General features: G+C 46.6%; 1 protein-coding gene across 1 annotated transcript; it reads left to right on the top strand.

Annotated features, from left to right (window-relative positions):
* The first annotated feature begins 380 nt into the window (after positions 1 to 380).
* Positions 381 to 17944, top strand: LRP3 (LDL receptor related protein 3). The gene is given in 8 exon segments (XM_081963409.1): positions 381 to 543; positions 546 to 644; positions 4536 to 4583; positions 5450 to 5588; positions 6594 to 6802; positions 9322 to 10408; positions 12800 to 12932; positions 14419 to 17944. Coding segments are annotated over 8 exon segments (2550 nt in total). The 5' UTR covers positions 381 to 497; the 3' UTR covers positions 15208 to 17944.
* Positions 17945 to 18089: the final 145 nt, after the last annotated feature.

Here is an 18089-nt window from a genome sequence, read left to right as displayed (position 1 = left end):
TGGACTGCCATCTGTCAGAAACGGTGTAAGGTCTCCTGCTTGAGGAGGAGGAGGAGGAGGAGGGGGTTGGACTAGATGACCTCTAAGGTCCCTTCCAGCTCTGTTCATCTGCTCAGAGACACGCGTGTCCTCGGAGAAAAAGCATCCTCCGGGGCATGCACGCCAGCCAGCCACCCTGCCTGGCTTGTCTGACTTTTTTGTTTGTTTGCAACGCTGCGCCTCTTCCAAGGCATCTCGCAAGCATCCTCCTCCTATGCCCCGGGGTGCGCGGAGACGCGGCGGCCGGGCTGGGGAAGCGCGGGGCGGAGCTGGGCAAGAAGGAGGAGAGGAGAGGAGAGGAGGAGGCGGCCCGGCGGGCGCTTGCCTGCCATCGACCTGCCCCTCCGAGCCGTCGCGTCACGCGGGGCTGGGTCTCCGATCGCGGCGGCGGCGGCGGCCTCCCAGCTCAGCCGTCGCCAGCGGGCGAAGCGAGGCGAGGGCCATGGAGCCCGGACGGGATGCTCCCCGGTTGCCCGCGCAGCTGTGATCCTCGCCCGGCCCAGCGGCCGAGGCGCAGCGCGGAGAACGGCCCGCCATGGAAGCAGCGGCGTCTGCAGAGCCGCGGCCCCCGGGCGCGCTGGGACCGCTGGCTGCTCTCTGCTTGGGTGAGTCGAGGCCAGCCCGATCCCACGCGGGATTCGGATCGCGGACCTTTGGGGAAGGGGGTCTTCCTAGTGGGGAGGGGAGGTAGAGGTACCCCAGGTGTGGAGCAGGCGGAGATCAGTCCCCAGGGCTGGGCAGGGGGTGGGGAGCGTCTGGTTGTGGGACCCGCAGGAGGAGGAAGCCGGGCGAGGGGGCAACATCAGGATCCCTTGCGCGCACTTTCCCACCCGTGTCCGCTCGATCTGGGCGACCGGGAGCGCTCCCTGCGCTGGGAGAGCCGCAGACGCCCCGCGGATGATCCTAAGGTCATGCAATCCACCCCTCTCCCCCCTCCCAACACACACACACACACACACACACACACACACGATGGAGTCCAGGACATCCTAGGGGACTCCTAAGGTCATGCAATCCACCCCTCTTCCCCCTCCAACTCTCTCTCTCTCTCTCACACACACACACCAGGAGTCCAGGACATCCTAGGGGACTTCTAAGGTCATGCAGTCCACCCCTCTTCCCCCTCCAACTCTCTCTCTCTCTCTCTCTCTCTCTCACACACACACACACACACACACACACACACACACACACACACCAGGAGTCCAGGACATCCTGGGGGACTTCTAAGGTCATGCAGTCCACCCCTCTTCCCCCTCCAACTCTCTCTCTCTCTCTCTCTCTCTCTCTCTCTCTCTCTCACACACACACACACACACCAGGAGTCCAGGACATCCTAGGGGACTCCTAAGGTCATGCAGTCCACCCCTCTTCCCCCTCCAACTCTCTCTCACACACACCAGGAGTCCAGGAGCCAGTAAATTGAAGGCGCAGCTTGGAAAGAAACAAAGAAAGAAAAAAAAGCGCTTTTGTGCAGGTTAACCTGGACAAGATTTTGCACAGCTGGCAGGTCCCGAGTAGGAGAGCGGTGTTTGTGCATGACTGCAGCTTCAGCAGGCATGCGTGTTTTTCCGCGTGCAAGGGCACTGCGGGATGAAATGACATCAGCTTTGTTTGCCGGGTGGGAAGAAGGCGCGCGCACCCGCGCGCGCGTGTGATTCCAGCTGCCACGCCAGGAGTTGCGTGGTGCCGCAATCGGAGTGGGACCTGTGGTTTTTAAGGTGAAGTTGGGGGGGGGGGTTGGTTTTCTTCTCTCTCTGGAGCGGCTTTGGCTAAGTTGGTAGACAAGCCACGATTCCATTTTGCAACAAGTTTGGGCAGTTTGCATGGCTTGATTTGTTGCTGATGACATCCTAGAAATTCTATCGCTGCGTCCTGGATATTAAAAAAAAAAACTTTTATGAATGTAATCCATTGAAAATTTCCAGATATGAATAATGCATAGAGAAAGCAATCTTTTTTTTTCAAAAAACAAACAAACGAAGAACCACATTTTAGAATAGATTTTTAGTTAGCTCAAAAGCAGGAAATGCACTTATAAAGCCATTATGAGATAATAATGCAACTATAAAGTCGGTTGTAAGCTTACCTGGAAGCCCATTAAGTTCACGCAGGCTTATGTCTAAACAGCTGTATCAATCTGGACTGTAAGGCAAACATTGAGTTGTGACACTGTGGCAAGATAGAAATGGAATCTAATTTAATGATTTCCTGGGCCAGGAAGTCAAATAGTCTGCAAAATTTCACGGCATAAGCCAGAACATAAGCAATAAGTTTCCAGTCCTTATAATTATGACTCTTTACGGAAGCCTGTTCTTTTGGCATCACTTTAATGACTGCTCAATTAAAAAATTCTGGAACTCATAATAAGGAACTCATTTTGCTATCCAGGTATATTTATTATAAATAGAATAGAATAGAATAGAATAGATAATGGAATAGATAATGGAATAGATAATGGAATGGAATAGAAGAATAGAATAGAATAGAATAGATAATGGAATGGAACGGAATAGAAGAATAGAATAGAATAGATAATGGAATGGAATGGAACGGAATAGAAGAATAGAATAGAATAGATAATGGAATGGAATGGAACGGAATAGAAGAATAGAATAGAATAGAATAGAATAGAATAGAATAGAATAGAATAGAATAGAATAGAATGGAATAGAATATAATTCTTTATTGGCTGTGTGATTGGACACACAAGGAATTTGTCTTTGGTGCATAAGCTCTCTGTACATAAGGAGAATAAAATACATCCATCAAGAATAAAAAGATACACTTAGTGATAGTCAAGGTTACTAATCAGCTATCAAATCATATTAGGAAACAAATAAAAACAATATAAATTGAAAGATGCAAGCAACATGATTATAGTAATAAGTTGGAAGAGATAGATACTAGTAAGGAAGAGAAGAATAATAGTAATACAGTTTTAGTAAATTATTTGACAGTGTTGTGGGGATTAGTTGTTTAGCAGAGGGATGGCATTCGGGAAAAAACAGTCCTTGTGTCTAGTTGTCTTGATGTGCAGTGCTCTATAGCATCGTTTTGAGGGTAGGAGTTGAAACAATTTATGGCCAGGATGCGAGGGGTCTGTAAATATTTTCACAGTCCTCTTTTTGACTCGTGCAGTATACAGATCCTCAATGGAAGGCAGGTTGGTGTATATATATATATATATATATATATATATATAATATATAATAGCTTATTTGGTCTGATACTGATTTTTAAAAAAGCTGTAATGTTATTTTCACAGGCTTTATGGCAAGGTTGTCTGAGCATTTAACTAGGCTAGGAGAATGATCCCTTCTTTTAATTTGTACCTGCTCCCCTTTGGAAGATGTAAGAGATGCACTGTGGATGCTAACTATTTTAGCAATATCAAGGATGGGTGGCAGTTGAGAAGTATCAGGATATGATGTCCTTTACTTATAGTTCTTGTTTTATTCTTTTGCATTGTTTCCTGTGTGCTCCACTTCCTGTCTCCTCTCCTGCCAATTGCAGTAGCACTTCTTCGTTTCTTCCAGGAGATTTGGTAGAGAGACATTAGAGAGAGAAATAGAGAGCGAGTCTACATAGCGTTAGCAGACTCAGATTTTGATTTATTGCACTTAAGGACGCACTAGTTGTAAAGAGAAGGCTTTTAAAAAAAACTAAATAATTCCTCTAAGATGACGATGCATCAATGTGAATGAAATCTATAGATATCCTTCCAGGTAAGTGTGAGTAAGAAGAGTTAATTTGACAGACTGCTTTATAAGTTTCTCTGTGGGTGAGCTCCTCCCAAATACAGTGTTGATAATCAGGTTCTTGATGCTGTCTGAGCTTAGTGGTTTTCTTTCAGACATTTCATTACCAAACTAGGTAATATCATCAGTCTCGATTACCTTGTGGGCAGACAAATGGAAAACTTAAAAAAAGATTAGAAATCAGCCTTGCCATTTATGCTTAGTATAAGGCAGGGGTCCACAAATATTTTGGTTTCAGGACCCTTAAAAATAACTGAGGGCCACAAAGGGCTTTGGTGGATGGGGATTGTATCTATCAGCATTTGCTGTATTAGAAATTAAAACGGAGACATTTAAAAATATTTGCTGACCCCGCAAAGGGAGCCAACTGTATTTTACAGATCACAATTAAGCAAATCATACTTTATCATCATTAACACCTCCTTGGTATAGATCAGAGCTGTCCAAACTTGGCAACTTTAAGACTTGTGGACTTCAACTCCCAGAATTCTTCAGCCAGCCAAAATCCTAATTTTTTTCCCCACCAGACTTCCCACTTCATAAAACGTTGCTGATATACGCCTCATTGTTTTACTCCTCCTTCTTTTACTTCAGACATCACGAAAAGTTAAGCCCAAGCTGGCTTGTAGCAATCTTTTCAAGACCCATCCCATAGAGGTATGTTTTTGATCAATATCTCACGGTAAACGCCACCATCCTAATGTCTAATTCATGTTTTTGGGATTTTCCAAACAGTGAATCTCTTCCTGACTGGGAAAATCGAGAGTGCCGTCCCTTCCTTAGGTAAGATAAATTTCCCTTTAATTATCATTTATGTTTCATAGTCCTCTTGGTGTGGCTCATAAGCCCTGATAAGTATCATGTTAAAGAAAAAGATATGGCCCCTTTCAAAATAAGTGAAAACATCGCATAGAAAGCATGGATCAAAAGATAATGCTGAGATGTTCCCTGAATGACTTCCAACGGTGGTATTCAGACAGTTTGGACTGGTTCAGGCGAATTGATAGTGGTGGCCTGCCCACCCGCCCAGGCGCTATGCCGTCCTATTTAGTCACGTTTTCTAAGCCGCGTGCAAGCGAGCGCACTCAGAATTTCTGTGTGTGGGGTGAACCGGTGATAAAAGTATGTGAAATCCACCTCTGATGACGTCCTTAACATTTCACTCATCATATGGTCAATTGCATCTTCTTACCCCTGTCTGGGGTTCAGAAACAGATCTAGACCGTCCCCTGCTTCTAAAACTTACTTTGGAAAGTAAAACCTGTGTCGGTTTAGGAGGAAAGGGGGAAAAAAATCAATTGCTTCAGCTGATCTCTTTTTTTTTTAATGGTACTTAGCTTTGCTTCTGAATTCTTCCTGATGATGAGGAAACTTCTTAACCGTTTTTGCACATCATGTTTATTTCTTTGGCTCACCTTGTGCAAAAAAAAAAAACAAATCCTTTCCTTTTGGCAGACCTATTTAGGGTATTGATTGTGTCCTAGGAAAAAATCCTGTCCCAGCACATTTCAGCCAGGTGAGCAAAGAGTTTAGTAAAGTAGAAAGAACAGGAATTCATAAGGCAAAGACCAACCCCATGGTGTTTTTTTTTCCCCGAAAGGGCAAATGCTGCGGTTTTAACCTTCTGTTTCTGATGCTACCTCCCACAGCCGCTTGCAGTGGAAAACCAGAGCAGCACATGGAACGGCGAGGGGTCATCTATAGTCCTTCCTGGCCACTCAACTATCTCCCGGCCATGAACTGCAGCTGGTACATCCAAGGAGATCGTGGTGATGTCATCACTATTAGGTGAGTTGTATGATTTCTTTCTTTCTTTCTTTCTTTCTTTCTTTCTTTCTTTCTTTCTTTCTTTCTTTCTTTATCTATCTATCTATCTATCTATCTATCTATCTATTTATCATCTATCTATCTATCTATCTATCTATCTATCTATCTATCTTCCTTGTTGAGTTTCAGGTGTAGTTGGGGTTACCTGTGATGGAGGTGTCTTCTATATGGCTTTTCCTAGAGTTCCATCGGTTTTAGCTTCCGATGGACTACATGATCAAAGTTAGGGTGAGTGAGAGGCAGGGATCGTGCTCACACATCACACTAAGCCATGGTCTGCTTTAAGCATGGTTAGATTGACCTGGTTGAGTTTACAGGTAGTCCTTGACTTACGATCACAATTGAGCCGCAAATTTCAGTTGATACGTGAGACAGTAGTTAGGTTAATTTTGCCCCATTTTACGACCCTTGTTGCCATGGTTGTTAATTGACTCACAATTGTCTAGTCACCAGGTCATTAAGTGAACCTGGCTTCCCCATTGACTTTGCTTGTCAAAAGATCGCAAAAGGGGATCCCACGACCCCGGGACATTGCAGTCATCATAAATGCATGCCAGTTGTCAATTTTGATCACTTGACCATGGGAACGCAGCAATGGTCGTAAGCGTGAAGAGTGGTCATAAGTCACTTTCTGCAGGGCCATTGTAACTATGAACAGTCAGTAAACAAATATTTGTAAGTGAAGGACTACCTGTACTGTATGATACAAATAGTCTTTTGCTGCTGTACCATATGTTGTAGGGCTGAGGATGTTTATACAATATCCTCAACCCTAAATATAATGGTTGTGTTCATGCAATTGGCTGTCCTTAAAGAAGTGAACAAAACACACGTTTCTGAAGTTCTTGAGAAGGTTAGGAGGCCAAGTGCCATCCCTTCCAAAGGTCACCAATTTCTGATGTTGCTTTTCCTTCATTTATATGTCTTCTTCTTCTTTTTTTTTTCTCCATCTTTTTGTCTTGATAGTTTTAAGAACTTTGATGTGGAGGACTCTCCCAAATGTTCCATAGACTGGTTGATGATGGGTCCTTCTTCCAAAGGGGAGGAGTACAAAGTCTGTGGATCTTTTATCCCTCCTTCGTTCATCTCTGCCAGGGACCACATCTGGATCTTTTTCCACTCAGATCCATCAAGTTCAGCGCAGGCTCAGGGATTTCGCCTTTCTTACATTCGAGGTAACCCCTGCTCTGTTGGTTCATTTCATTTCTGGACATCATGTCTGCGTGAGAGACTAATTCCATGTCATCCTTGCAAAGATACTGGGCAGGCTTTCCGATGAAGAGAGAACAGCAAACTAGAATAAGCTAACACACCTTAGAGTAAACCAGACATAAACTCACATCTCTTGGATCCAACACAATTTTCACTGTGACCTAGTTCACACTGCGATGTGCGTGTGTCTTGATTTTGGCTCAGCACGTTGCATGAACATAGATAGGCAGGAAGGAGGTGCGGACTACATTTAAAGTTCATAATAATAATAATAATAATAATAATAATAATAATAATAATAATAATAATAATAATAATAATAATAATAATAATAATAATAATATTTATTTCTTAGCCGCACCCTCTCCCGAAGGACTCGGGGCGGCGTACAATAAAACACATAAAAATACAAATATGGACAAAACATACATATAATATAGACGTGTACAAGGAGGAGGTGGGCTGATGGATAAAAACAATTAAAATCACAATATTAAAATCCCCTAAATAAATGAATAAATTACAGAAAAAAATAAAAAACCCGTCAGGAGCGATATAGTAAGATCATGGTTGAGCCAGGCCAGCTACTTGGAATAGTAGTAGTATAGTAGTAGTATAGCCTTTATTGTCATTGTACAACATGTATACAACGAAATTGATCTTAGCCTCACTGCTGCAATCCATGACAAAAAAAAATGCAAACAATATAAATAGCATAAAGAATAATCCCTATGCAAGTAATTAGAAAAGAAAAAGAAAAAAAACTAGTCAGATAGAAACTATTTTTAAATAGTTTATTTACGGCTTGCTTCATTAAATAAACTCAACCCATCATTTTTCTGCAACAAACAATATCGACCGACCATGGCTTAATGTGATGTGTGAACCCAGCCATACTCCTGCCGTCTCTCGTGCCTTTTGTTTCTGTATGACAAAACTATAAAGTGATTTATGAGTAGAGTTGGATAAGTTAAGAGATAGAACCGTGGGGAGAATATTTTGCTTGGAGCAAGTTGGGAGTAGAAGATTACGCTTGGCAAGGTAGAATTTCAGTGTTGTGTTATGTTGCTGTTTTAGTGAGTCTGACCCTCTTCATGTGGATACTGCTAGTGGAGAGACCAGTAGACAGTGTTGGGCTACAGTTTAGTTGTGGAAGCTTTAAAAAAAAATGAAAGAAGGCAACAATAAACTTATTTCGTTGGCAAGAAACCTGCCAAGAGGTGTCTATCAAATAGCACTGAGTTCAGTGAAACTTTTATCTTTAATATCAGGATAGCAACCAGAGATCACTCCATACTTACACTCCATACAGTTCATACACTCTATAGCTCTAATCCCACTTTAGTTATGAAAGCCATCTGGGTGACTTTGGGCCAATTACCAGGAGACTGGGAGTTCTAGTTCCCCTTTAGGCATGAAAGCCATCTGGGTGACTTTGGGCCAATTACCAGGAGACTGGGAGTTTTAGTTCCCCTTTAGGCATGAAAGCCATCTGGGTGACTTTGGGCCGATTACCAGGAGACTGGGAGTTCTAGTTCCCCTTTAGGCATGAAAGCCATCTGGGTGACTTTGGGCCAATTACCAGGAGACTGGGAATTTTAGTTCCCCTTTAGGCATGAAAGCCATCTGGGTGACTTTGGGCCGATTACCAGGAGACTGGGAGTTTTAGTTCCCCTTTAGGCATGAAAGCCATCTGGGTGACTTTGGGCCGATTACCAGGAGACTGGGAGTTCTAGTTCCCCTTTAGGCATGAAAGCCATCTGGGTGACTTTGGGCCAATTACCAGGAGACTGTGAGTTTTAGTTCCCCTTTAGGCATGAAAGCCATCTGGGTGACTTTGGGCCAATTACCAGGAGACTGGGAGTTCTAGTTCCGCTTTAGGCATGAAAGCCATCTGGGTGACTTTGGGCCGATTACCAGGAGACTGGGAGTTCTAGTTCTGCTTTAGGCATGAAAGCCAATCTGGGTGACTTTGGGCCGATTACCAGGAGACTGGGAGTTCTAGTTCTGCTTTAGGCATGAAAGCCATCTGGGTGACTTTGGGCCGATTACCAGGAGACTGGGAGTTCTAGTTCTGCTTTAGGCATGAAAGCCAATCTGGGTGACTTTGGGCCGATTACCAGGAGACTGGGAGTTCTAGTTCTGCTTTAGGCATGAAAGCCATCTGGGTGACTTTGGGCCGATTACCAGGAGACTGGGAGTTCTAGTTCTGCTTTAGGCATGAAGGCAAGCTAAGTGACTTTGGCCCAATTGCGAGGCGACTGGGAGTTCTTGTCCTGTCTTAGTTATGAAAAAGAACTGGGTGACTTTGGGCCAGTCACCAGGAGACTGGGAGCTCTAGTTCTGCTTTAGGCATGAAACCCACCTGGGTGACTTTGGGTTTACAAAGTAAAAAAGGTAGGTGAAAAACAAATGTCTCATACTTAGATAAATGACTAATGCTTGCAGCAGAAGTTTCTAACTCTTCTCCCTTACTTCGCAGGAAAGGTTGGCCAAGCCAGCTGCCAATCGGACGAATTCCGCTGCCTCAATGGCAAATGCATCCCCATCACTTGGAAATGCAATTCCATGGACGAATGTGGGGACAACTCCGACGAGAAAAACTGCAGCCTCCCGCCGACGGAGCCCCAGTCCAACATCTGCCCTTCGGGGACCTTCCAGTGCAACATTGCCCATTCCACCAAGTGCTTGTTGAACGAGCTGAAATGCAACGCCGTGAAAGACTGCAGCGACGGCTCCGATGAGGAAAATTGCCCCGATCTCTCCTGCGGCAAGAAACTCAGCAATTTCTATGGCTCGTTCGCCTCGCCGGATTTCTTCCGCCTGGACCGGAATCGGGCCGACCTCTGTTGCACGTGGAAAGTGGACACGCAAGATAACCGCCACATTCTCCTGCAGCTCAGTTTGCAGCTGGGCTACAAGGATTACGTGAAGGTGTACGACGGCTTAGAGGAGAAAGCCGACAAGCTGATGGAGACACTCTCGTATCGGAACAATAAGCACTCGGTCAGCCTGGAGTCCTCCAAGGGGCAGATGACCATCTTGTACTACGCCTGGTCGAAAAGCACCGGCCACGGGTTCAACGCGACCTATCAGGTCAAAGGGTATTGCCTTCCGTGGGAGCACCCGTGCGGGGACGAGGAGGAGTGTTACTCCGATAAGCAGCACTGTGATGGGTGGTGGCATTGCGCCAACGGTAAGGACGAGGAGAATTGTCCCGCCTGCCAGAAGAACGAGTTCCCCTGCGAGGGGAATAGCGGGCTGTGCTACTCTTTGCTCGACCGTTGTAACAACCAGAAGAACTGCCCCAACGGGTCGGATGAGAAGAACTGTTTTGTGTGCCAGCCGGGGAACTTCCATTGCGGCACCAACCTCTGCATTTTTGAGACCTGGCGTTGTGATGGCCAGGAGGATTGCCAAGATGGCAGCGATGAGCACAACTGTTTGGTGATCGTGCCCCGGAAGGTCATCACGGCTGCGCTCATCGGGAGCCTGGTCTGTGGGCTGCTGCTGGTGATCGCCTTGGGCTGTGCCTTCAAGCTGTACTCCCTGAGGAGCAGGGAATACCGGTGAGGAGAAGAGGGCGCTGTTGGGACTGTGTTCTGACCCAGCTCCCCAAACATGACAAACCCTCTGAAGTTAACGTAAAGATTCCTTTATTAGGTGCGCCGGCAGCCCCGGCAAAAAGTTTCTCTCTCACAGCAGGTTAACAAGTCCCTCTGGACGGAAGATGAATAGTTGTCTGCCACATCTATTCATCTCTCCCCCCCTGCCTTTTATCCCAAAGGTGGGGCTTTGCTAGCAGTGATGGCTCTTCCGTCCCAAGAACCGGCCCATAGATTTCCACTGTTCTCCTCTCCTCTGCCTTCTGCACATCCGCGCTTCAGGCCCTGGACCTCACTGTTTCTCCTCTTCCTCATCAGCCACCTCCAGGCCTAGGGGCTATTGACTCTCCAACTGAGGGCTCTGCCTCTCTCTCTCTCTCTCTTTCTCTGACAGCTCCATTCCCTCTTCCCCTCAGAGCTCCCAGGTTGCCTTGATGCTGACCCTGACTCCCACGTCTCCCCCTCCTCTGATTTGGCTGCTGGAAGGACCGGCTGCCAACAGGCCACCACGGAATATTTTTAGGGGGAGGCGAAGGCAGAAACTTGAAAAATGAAATACCAGTAGTCCTCGGCTTACATCCATTTATTTAGTGACCACTGGAAGTTATAATGGAACTGAAAAAAGTGATTTATGACCCTTTTTCACACTTGCGACCGTTGCAGCCTCCCCGTGGTTACGTGATCAAAATTCAGGCCTTTGGCAATTGGCACGTACTTAAGACGGTTGTACTGTCCTGGGATCACACGATCGCAAGCCAAGTCAGTGGGGGAAGCCAGATTCGCTTCATAAATGCGTGATTCACTTAACAACTGCAGTGATCCGCTTAACAACTGTGGCGATAAAAGGGGGGTTAAAACGGGGATGTGAATTGCTTTAGAACTGCATTGCTCAGCAATGGAAAATTTGGGCTCAATTTTGCTGCTGGGAAGCTGGCTGGGAAGGGATCGAAATGGTGATTGATGGATTAAATTTATTGGCTGCCCATCTTGCCATAGGGTAACTCTGGGCAGCTTACGCTTACGTATACAGTTAAAACATAAAACCACAAAAAGTTAAAACCGGGCATTAAAACTAAGAACACCTGGGGAGGGCAGGGATGGAGTGTGGGGATATGGGATGTTTGTTTGTTTATTTGTTTGTTTGTTTGGAAATTTATATTGCCCCCTATTGGCAAATGGAGACATAAGGCGGCTTACAAGAATATAAAAAATATATATTTAAATAGATTTTAAACGAAAAAAAAACAATAAAACTAATAAAAGAGAATAATAAATGAATAAAATAACATAATAAAATAACCCCCCTGCCCAACGACATCATACAACGAGCTCTTTAATGGGCTCCATCCCGCTGTGCTTTCCTTTAGCAGAAGCAGATCTTCAGCGCCTTCTGGAAGAGAGTCAGAGTGGGGGCCATTCTAATCTCAGGGTGGGGGTGGTGTCAGAGTGTGCACAGGTCTATCGCATGTATCAACCAAGAGCAAGTACAGCCAACAGTGGTTTGTATCAAATAGTGGTGTTTATCTACAGTAGGAATATAGGAATACTATACATACACATGCTACAAGCAGTATCTAAACAAACAGCAATTACAGCAGGGAAGAAACTCAATGTGGACCACAAACACTCTAGCAGGGCCTCCTCATATTACACAGGCTCTTAAAGGGATAACAGCCAAAGACCCTGCTGACTCATTCCCATCATTGCATCAACTGGTCAGCTCTTAAATTATCCCCTAGACAGGGGGCAATGATGTTCCAGAGAGAGGGAACAATCAATCAACCACCTCCATTGCGCTGTTCCCCCAGTCTTTACGCCCTTATGAAAAGATAAGAGGGTTGGGTCCAACCTCACATAGGTGGGCAAGATGTTTCCAAAGGGCAGGGGCCACAGCAGAGAAGGCCCCCCTCCTGGACCCCGCCAATTGAAATAACCAGACTGATGGGACCCACAGCATGCCTTCTCTGCTGGCATGAGTGGGGTGGGCCAATCCCAGTGGGGTGAGAAGGTTCCTCAAAGGGCAGGGGCCACATCAGAGGACCTGGACCCAGGCCGTGTGATCATGTGACCTTGGGGTGCTGCAAGCATTATAAATACATGCCTGTTGCCAGTTGCCTGAATTTTTATCGCGTGACTGTTGGGAATGCTATGACCGTCCCAAGTGTGAGGGCCAGTCATAAGTCAGGTTTTTTTTAAGTGAACTTGTAACTTTGAATGCTCACTAAGCAAATGGTTGTAAATCAAGGACTTCCGGTAGATGGAAAGAAGCAAGAAGCGATCCACCTGTCCACACTTGACGTTACCTGGTCAGTTTCTCTCCTCTGTCCCTCATTTTTCCTTTGATCCCATTTCCAGGGCATTTGAAACCCAGATGACTCGCCTGGAGGCGGAGTTCGTCAGGCGCGAAGCTCCTCCTTCTTACGGGCAACTGATCGCACAAGGCCTCATTCCACCCGTGGAAGACTTCCCTGTTTATAATGCATCCCAGGTAAGGCCTTCTAAGAATAGAGTAGAGTAGAATAGAGTAGAATAGAATAGAATAGAATAGAATAGAATAGAATAGAATAGAATAGAATAGAATAGAATAGAATAGAATAGAATAAAGAAAATAAGAATAAAGCTGGAAGAGACCTTGGAGTTCTTCTAGTCCAGCCCCCTGCTCAAGCAAGAGAACCTATACCATCCCCAACAAGTGACTGTCCAATATTTTTTTAAACCTCCATTGATGGAGCACCACAACTTCTGGAGGCAAGCTGTTCCCTTGGTTAATTGTCCTTCCTCTTAGCAAGTTTCTCCTTAATTCCAAGTTGCTTCCCTCTTTGGTTAGTTTCCAACCATTATTTCTTGTCCTGCTCTCTGGCGCTTTGGAGAATAATTTGAGCCTCCTCTTCTTTGTGGCAGCCTCTCTAATACTGGAATACTGCTACCATGTCACTCCTAGTCCTTTTCTCCAGATTAGCAAGACCCAAAACCTGCAGCCGTTCCTCATATGTTTTAGCCTCCAGGCCTTTGATTATCTTAGTTGCTCTTCTCTGGACTTTTTCCAAATTCTCAACATCTTTTAAGTAGTACGGTGACCAAAACTGGTTGCAGTATTCCAGGCGTGGTCTTACTTGTCTCTGGAGCTGTCCCTCCATTCCTTGCAACGCGAGTCCAGAGTGAAATTGATACCACCTTCCTTTTCTAACAACAGCACAGGTAGTCCTCGACTTACACCCATTCGTTGAGCGACCATTCGAAGTTGCTGTGACTTTACCAAGTGTGACTTTTCCGTACTTAAAAAGCCATTGCGGCAGGATCAAAATTCAGATACCTGGCGACCGACTCATTCATGACGATGAATGCAACCTTTTTTGCAACCTTCTGACAAGCAGAGACAATCCACTTAATGCGCTTCTTACTTTAACAATTGCAGCAGTGGTGGATTTCCATTTTTGTTTACTACAGGTTTGCTTGTGCGTGTGCATTTGTATGTGTGCTGGGCAGGTGGGTGGAGCCTCCTGCCACCAGCACTACCAGTTTGCCCGATCCAGGCCAAACAGGGAGCAATCCACCTCTGAATTGCAGTGATTCACTTAACAAGAAAGATCGTAAAAGAGGGCAAAACTCACAGCAGAAATTTGGGGCTCAATTGTGATTATAAATCGAGGCCTATCTGTAAACCAGAGGTTTGCAAAGCCTTAGATTAACAGATTAACAAATGAGTTGGAAGGGACCTTGTAAGTCATCTAGTTCAACCCCCTGCCAAAGCAGGAGACCCTACACCATTTCTGATGGATGGAAGTCCAGTCTCTTCTTGAAAGCCTCCAGGGATGAAGCTCCCACAACTTCCGAAGGCAACTTCAGTTCCATGGGTTGATTGTTCTCACTGTCAGAAAACTTCTCCCTATTTTGAGGTTGAATCAAAATTAGAGTTTTGACGAAACTCCCCAGGGAAAATATTTGATTTTTTTTCTTTGTTTAAACCTTTGCAGGCTTCCGTGCTGCAGAACATCCGAACGGCCATGAGGCGGCAAATGAGGCGCCATTCCTTGAGGCGCGGCTCTTCCCGCCAACGTTTGGGTAGACTCTGGAACAGATTCTTTCACAGGCCGCGAGCGAGAGGCCAGGTTCCCCTCTTGCATACCGCCCACACCTCCCAGACGGTCCTGGGGGACGGGATCCTGAACTGCACAGATGGGGCGCCTGCGGAGAGCCTCCCGGCCTCTCCTGAAGAGGATTGCGGCCCACCCGGAGGGGTTTCCGAACCTGACAACAGCTGCTCGGCCTTGGAGGCAGAAGCAGTGGAAGTCCCCTCCACCGAGAGTGTGCCTAGCCCTTGCCCAGCTGCTCTGCCGGACACTGAGGGCCAGCACGGCTGCATGGCTGAAGATGCCCCCGAGGGCAGACTCGCACAAACCGCTAAAGCAGATTCAGGAAGGACATTTAGGGACCCTCTGCTGCAAAGAGTGACAGAAATTCACCAACGGGGACGGGTGTCACGTGGCAGGACAGCTGGAGACGGCAGACATTCTCAGCTGCTGAGGGAAGAGCTGCATCATTCAGTGCCCTTAAAAAACTGGGAGTCCAGGTACCCCAAAAGCCACGGGGCCCTCCCTCTTCGGGGGGAATGCCAGCCCATTGGCGACCCGCACTCCTGTCACGAAGAACCTTTTGGCATTCACCTTCCTCGTTGCCATTCCATGGAAGTGCCGATAGCCGCCTCCCCGCTCCGTGCCCCTGAAAGAAGCCCCAGTGACGATGAGTCTTTGTTGGTGTGCTGAAGGGTCGTATTCGCAGGCAGACGCCCACCCTGAGCTCGGGTGCGCCACCGCCAAGCAAATGGCGCAGGTCCCATTATCCATGTCCTAAATGCAGTGACACCATGGGGCACGTCACCTTGCTAGCTCCCTGGTGCACGTGCCACAGTAGGACTCCCTGCCCTCTGCCTACACCCCCCCCCCACGTCTCCTTTGTTTTTTTCTTTACAGCATGTCTGCCTTCACGAAGAATACCTTATAGACAGCTGGAGAGAAAGAGTCTTCACAGGCTCTTTCTCTCTTCCCTTCTTTCAGTTGTAAATGTGCCGAGATGGATAGAGGATAGATAGAATGGTTGTCTTGCTGTAAAAAAGTAAGGAGGATGACCTTGACAGAGGTAGGATAGATCTGTTACCAAAGCAACGAGAGGAGAAAGCATGGATTACCGTATTTTTCGGACTATAAGACGCACTGGAGTATAAGACACACCAAGATTTTGAAGAGGTAAATTTAAAAACAAATATATTTTTTTGCTCTCCCCGGCCCCCAGGAGCAGTCTGCAGGCTTCCCAAACCCTCTGCACACCCTGTTTCTTTATGAAAAACTGGGCATGCAGACAGTTTGAGAGGCTGGCAAAGTGCTCCTGGGGGCTGGGAGGGCTAAAAACGGGCTTGTTTTTTGTGAAAACGGGCCCATTGTTTGCAAAAAATGGGGGCGTGTAGAGAGTTTGGAAGGCCTGCAGATTGCTCCTGGGGGCCTGGGAGGGCAAAAACACCCCAGTTTTTGTGAAAAACGGGCCCATTTTCACTTTCCACTCATTTTTGCCCTCCCCAGCCAACAGGCACACTTTGCAATCCTCCCAAACCCTCTGCATGTATATTTTTACGAAAAACAGGATGCATGGGGCAGGGTTTCAGCAGACCAAAAATGCTGTATTCAGTGTATAAGATGCACCCAGATTTTCACCCTCTTTTTGGGGTTGAAAAGGTGTGTCTTATACTTGGGTAGCGCCATGTGCTGTGTGAAAGCTGTTGAGACCACAGCTTTGATGGAGTATCCTGCATGAACCTAGTCGGTTGTGGTTTATTCAATAGACCGTGCTTAACCCACGGCGGAAGGTCAGCTTTAGGGATTAGAGCTGGAAAGTTGACAATCCCACCTGTGCTCCTCTTGTTCATTTTACTGCATATTTGTGGCTAAAGAGTGGACATGTCCAAAGTTTACCGAGGTCCTTTGGCACCTTGGTTGCATTGAATGTAAGGCTGAGTTGGATACCCTCGGATAAGTAAGTCTATCCATGGGTAAAGACGAACCATACGTGGCCCACGTTGACGTGTTTCTTGCGGTCAAGAAAGAGGTCATTTATAATAGTAGTGAAGTCGTCTTTCTAGGTCAGGGATGTCAAACTCAAGGTGCTTAGATCTGGTCTGCAGGACCGTCCTGGAACCAGCAAAGGACCGACCCATGGCACTTCTGCCAGCAAAGACGGAGCTCACATGGCCCTCCCGAACTCTGTTTTTGGCTGCAATGGCCTCCTGCAGTCCTCTGCCAGTGAAAACAGAGCTTAGGAGAGCCGTGTGAGGGCTGTGTGTGGCCCTCCCGAGCTCCATTTTCGGCTGCAATAGCCTCCTGCAGCCTCTGCCAGTGAAGACGGAGCTCGGAATGGCTGCAGGACATTGAGATGGCCACGCCCACTCCACCATACCCACTCCCTCACCCAAAGTCAAACACAACCCTGATATGGCCCTTAATGAAATCAAGTTTGACACCCCTGTTCTAGATCATCAGAACGTAAGCGGTGTCTTGTTGGCTTGGATCCCTGGTCCATCTATTTCAACAGTCTGTTGTCATGTTGACCAGGCAACTGCCGGGAAAGTCCACTAACCTCGTAGCACAAGAGTCGGCAATCTTAAACACTCAAAGAGCCACAAAGGTCCTAACCGGAAGCCCCCCCCCCCTTTCAATTCTGAAGCCGACCAGAAGTCTGGTTTCCCCACCATAGAGTCTCTTCCTAGTGTGGCGTCCTGTTTCCTCTACCTGTCCTAACCGAAAGCCCTATCAATTGTGGAGCTGACCGGCGAGAGGGAGCTGCGGCGACAGGGAGCCGCAGCAGAGGGATGAAAGAGCCACATGCGGCTCCAGAGCCACAGGTTGGTGATCCCTGTCCTAGCAAATGGCCTTCAGAGATAGCCTCACTGCCATCAAGGCTAAGAGCTGTTGATCCCCCAACACTTCCATGAATGGGTCCAACCCTTTTTGGAAGCCACCTGAGCCTCACCATTTCTGATCGTTGCTGCAATTCTTCCACTATTTTCATTATTACCCAGGTGGGTGGGGACACACACACACACACTTTCCTTGTCCCTTGACTTTCCAACCCCCCCTTGCAGGTTCACAGAAGTAATCCCAACCCAACACAGTTCCATCTGCCTTTGACCTCTGGATACATGGCTGCAAGGCGAAACCACTGCTGCGAATTAGTCCTGTCTTTGGTTTGTACCTTTCTGTAAGATGGGTTCCCTCTGCTTCTAGAGAGATAAGCGTTTCTACGACCTAGTCAGAAGCTGTACGAGACATGGCTAGCTGACAACAGCTAGCACAGGGCCTGCGCTGTTATTACTTGGATTGCTTAAGCAAAAAAATCCAATTATTGCCAGTTTATAATATTGGTCTACACTGGGTCAACGATGGGATGGGAAAACCAAGCCCTTGGAGCTGCAATTCTTTTATTTCTTTAAAAAAAAAAAGTAATAAAGCTTCACCCACTTGCTTGTTTGTTCCTTTCGTGATAAAAGTCAAGAAAACGAACTGGTTGTCTGATACATAAACAGAAGAATATTGCTTTGATTAGCTGCTAGGGCCACTATGATGATAAGCCAACTTTTGGAGATTTATTTATTTATTTA

Source organism: Natrix helvetica (genome assembly GCF_964273705.1).
Source record: "Natrix helvetica genome assembly, chromosome: 10".
NCBI classification, from domain to species: Eukaryota; Metazoa; Chordata; class Lepidosauria; order Squamata; family Natricidae; genus Natrix; species Natrix helvetica.
The sequence above is the reverse complement of the archived record's forward strand: the minus strand, read 5'-3'. Positions and strand labels throughout refer to the sequence as shown.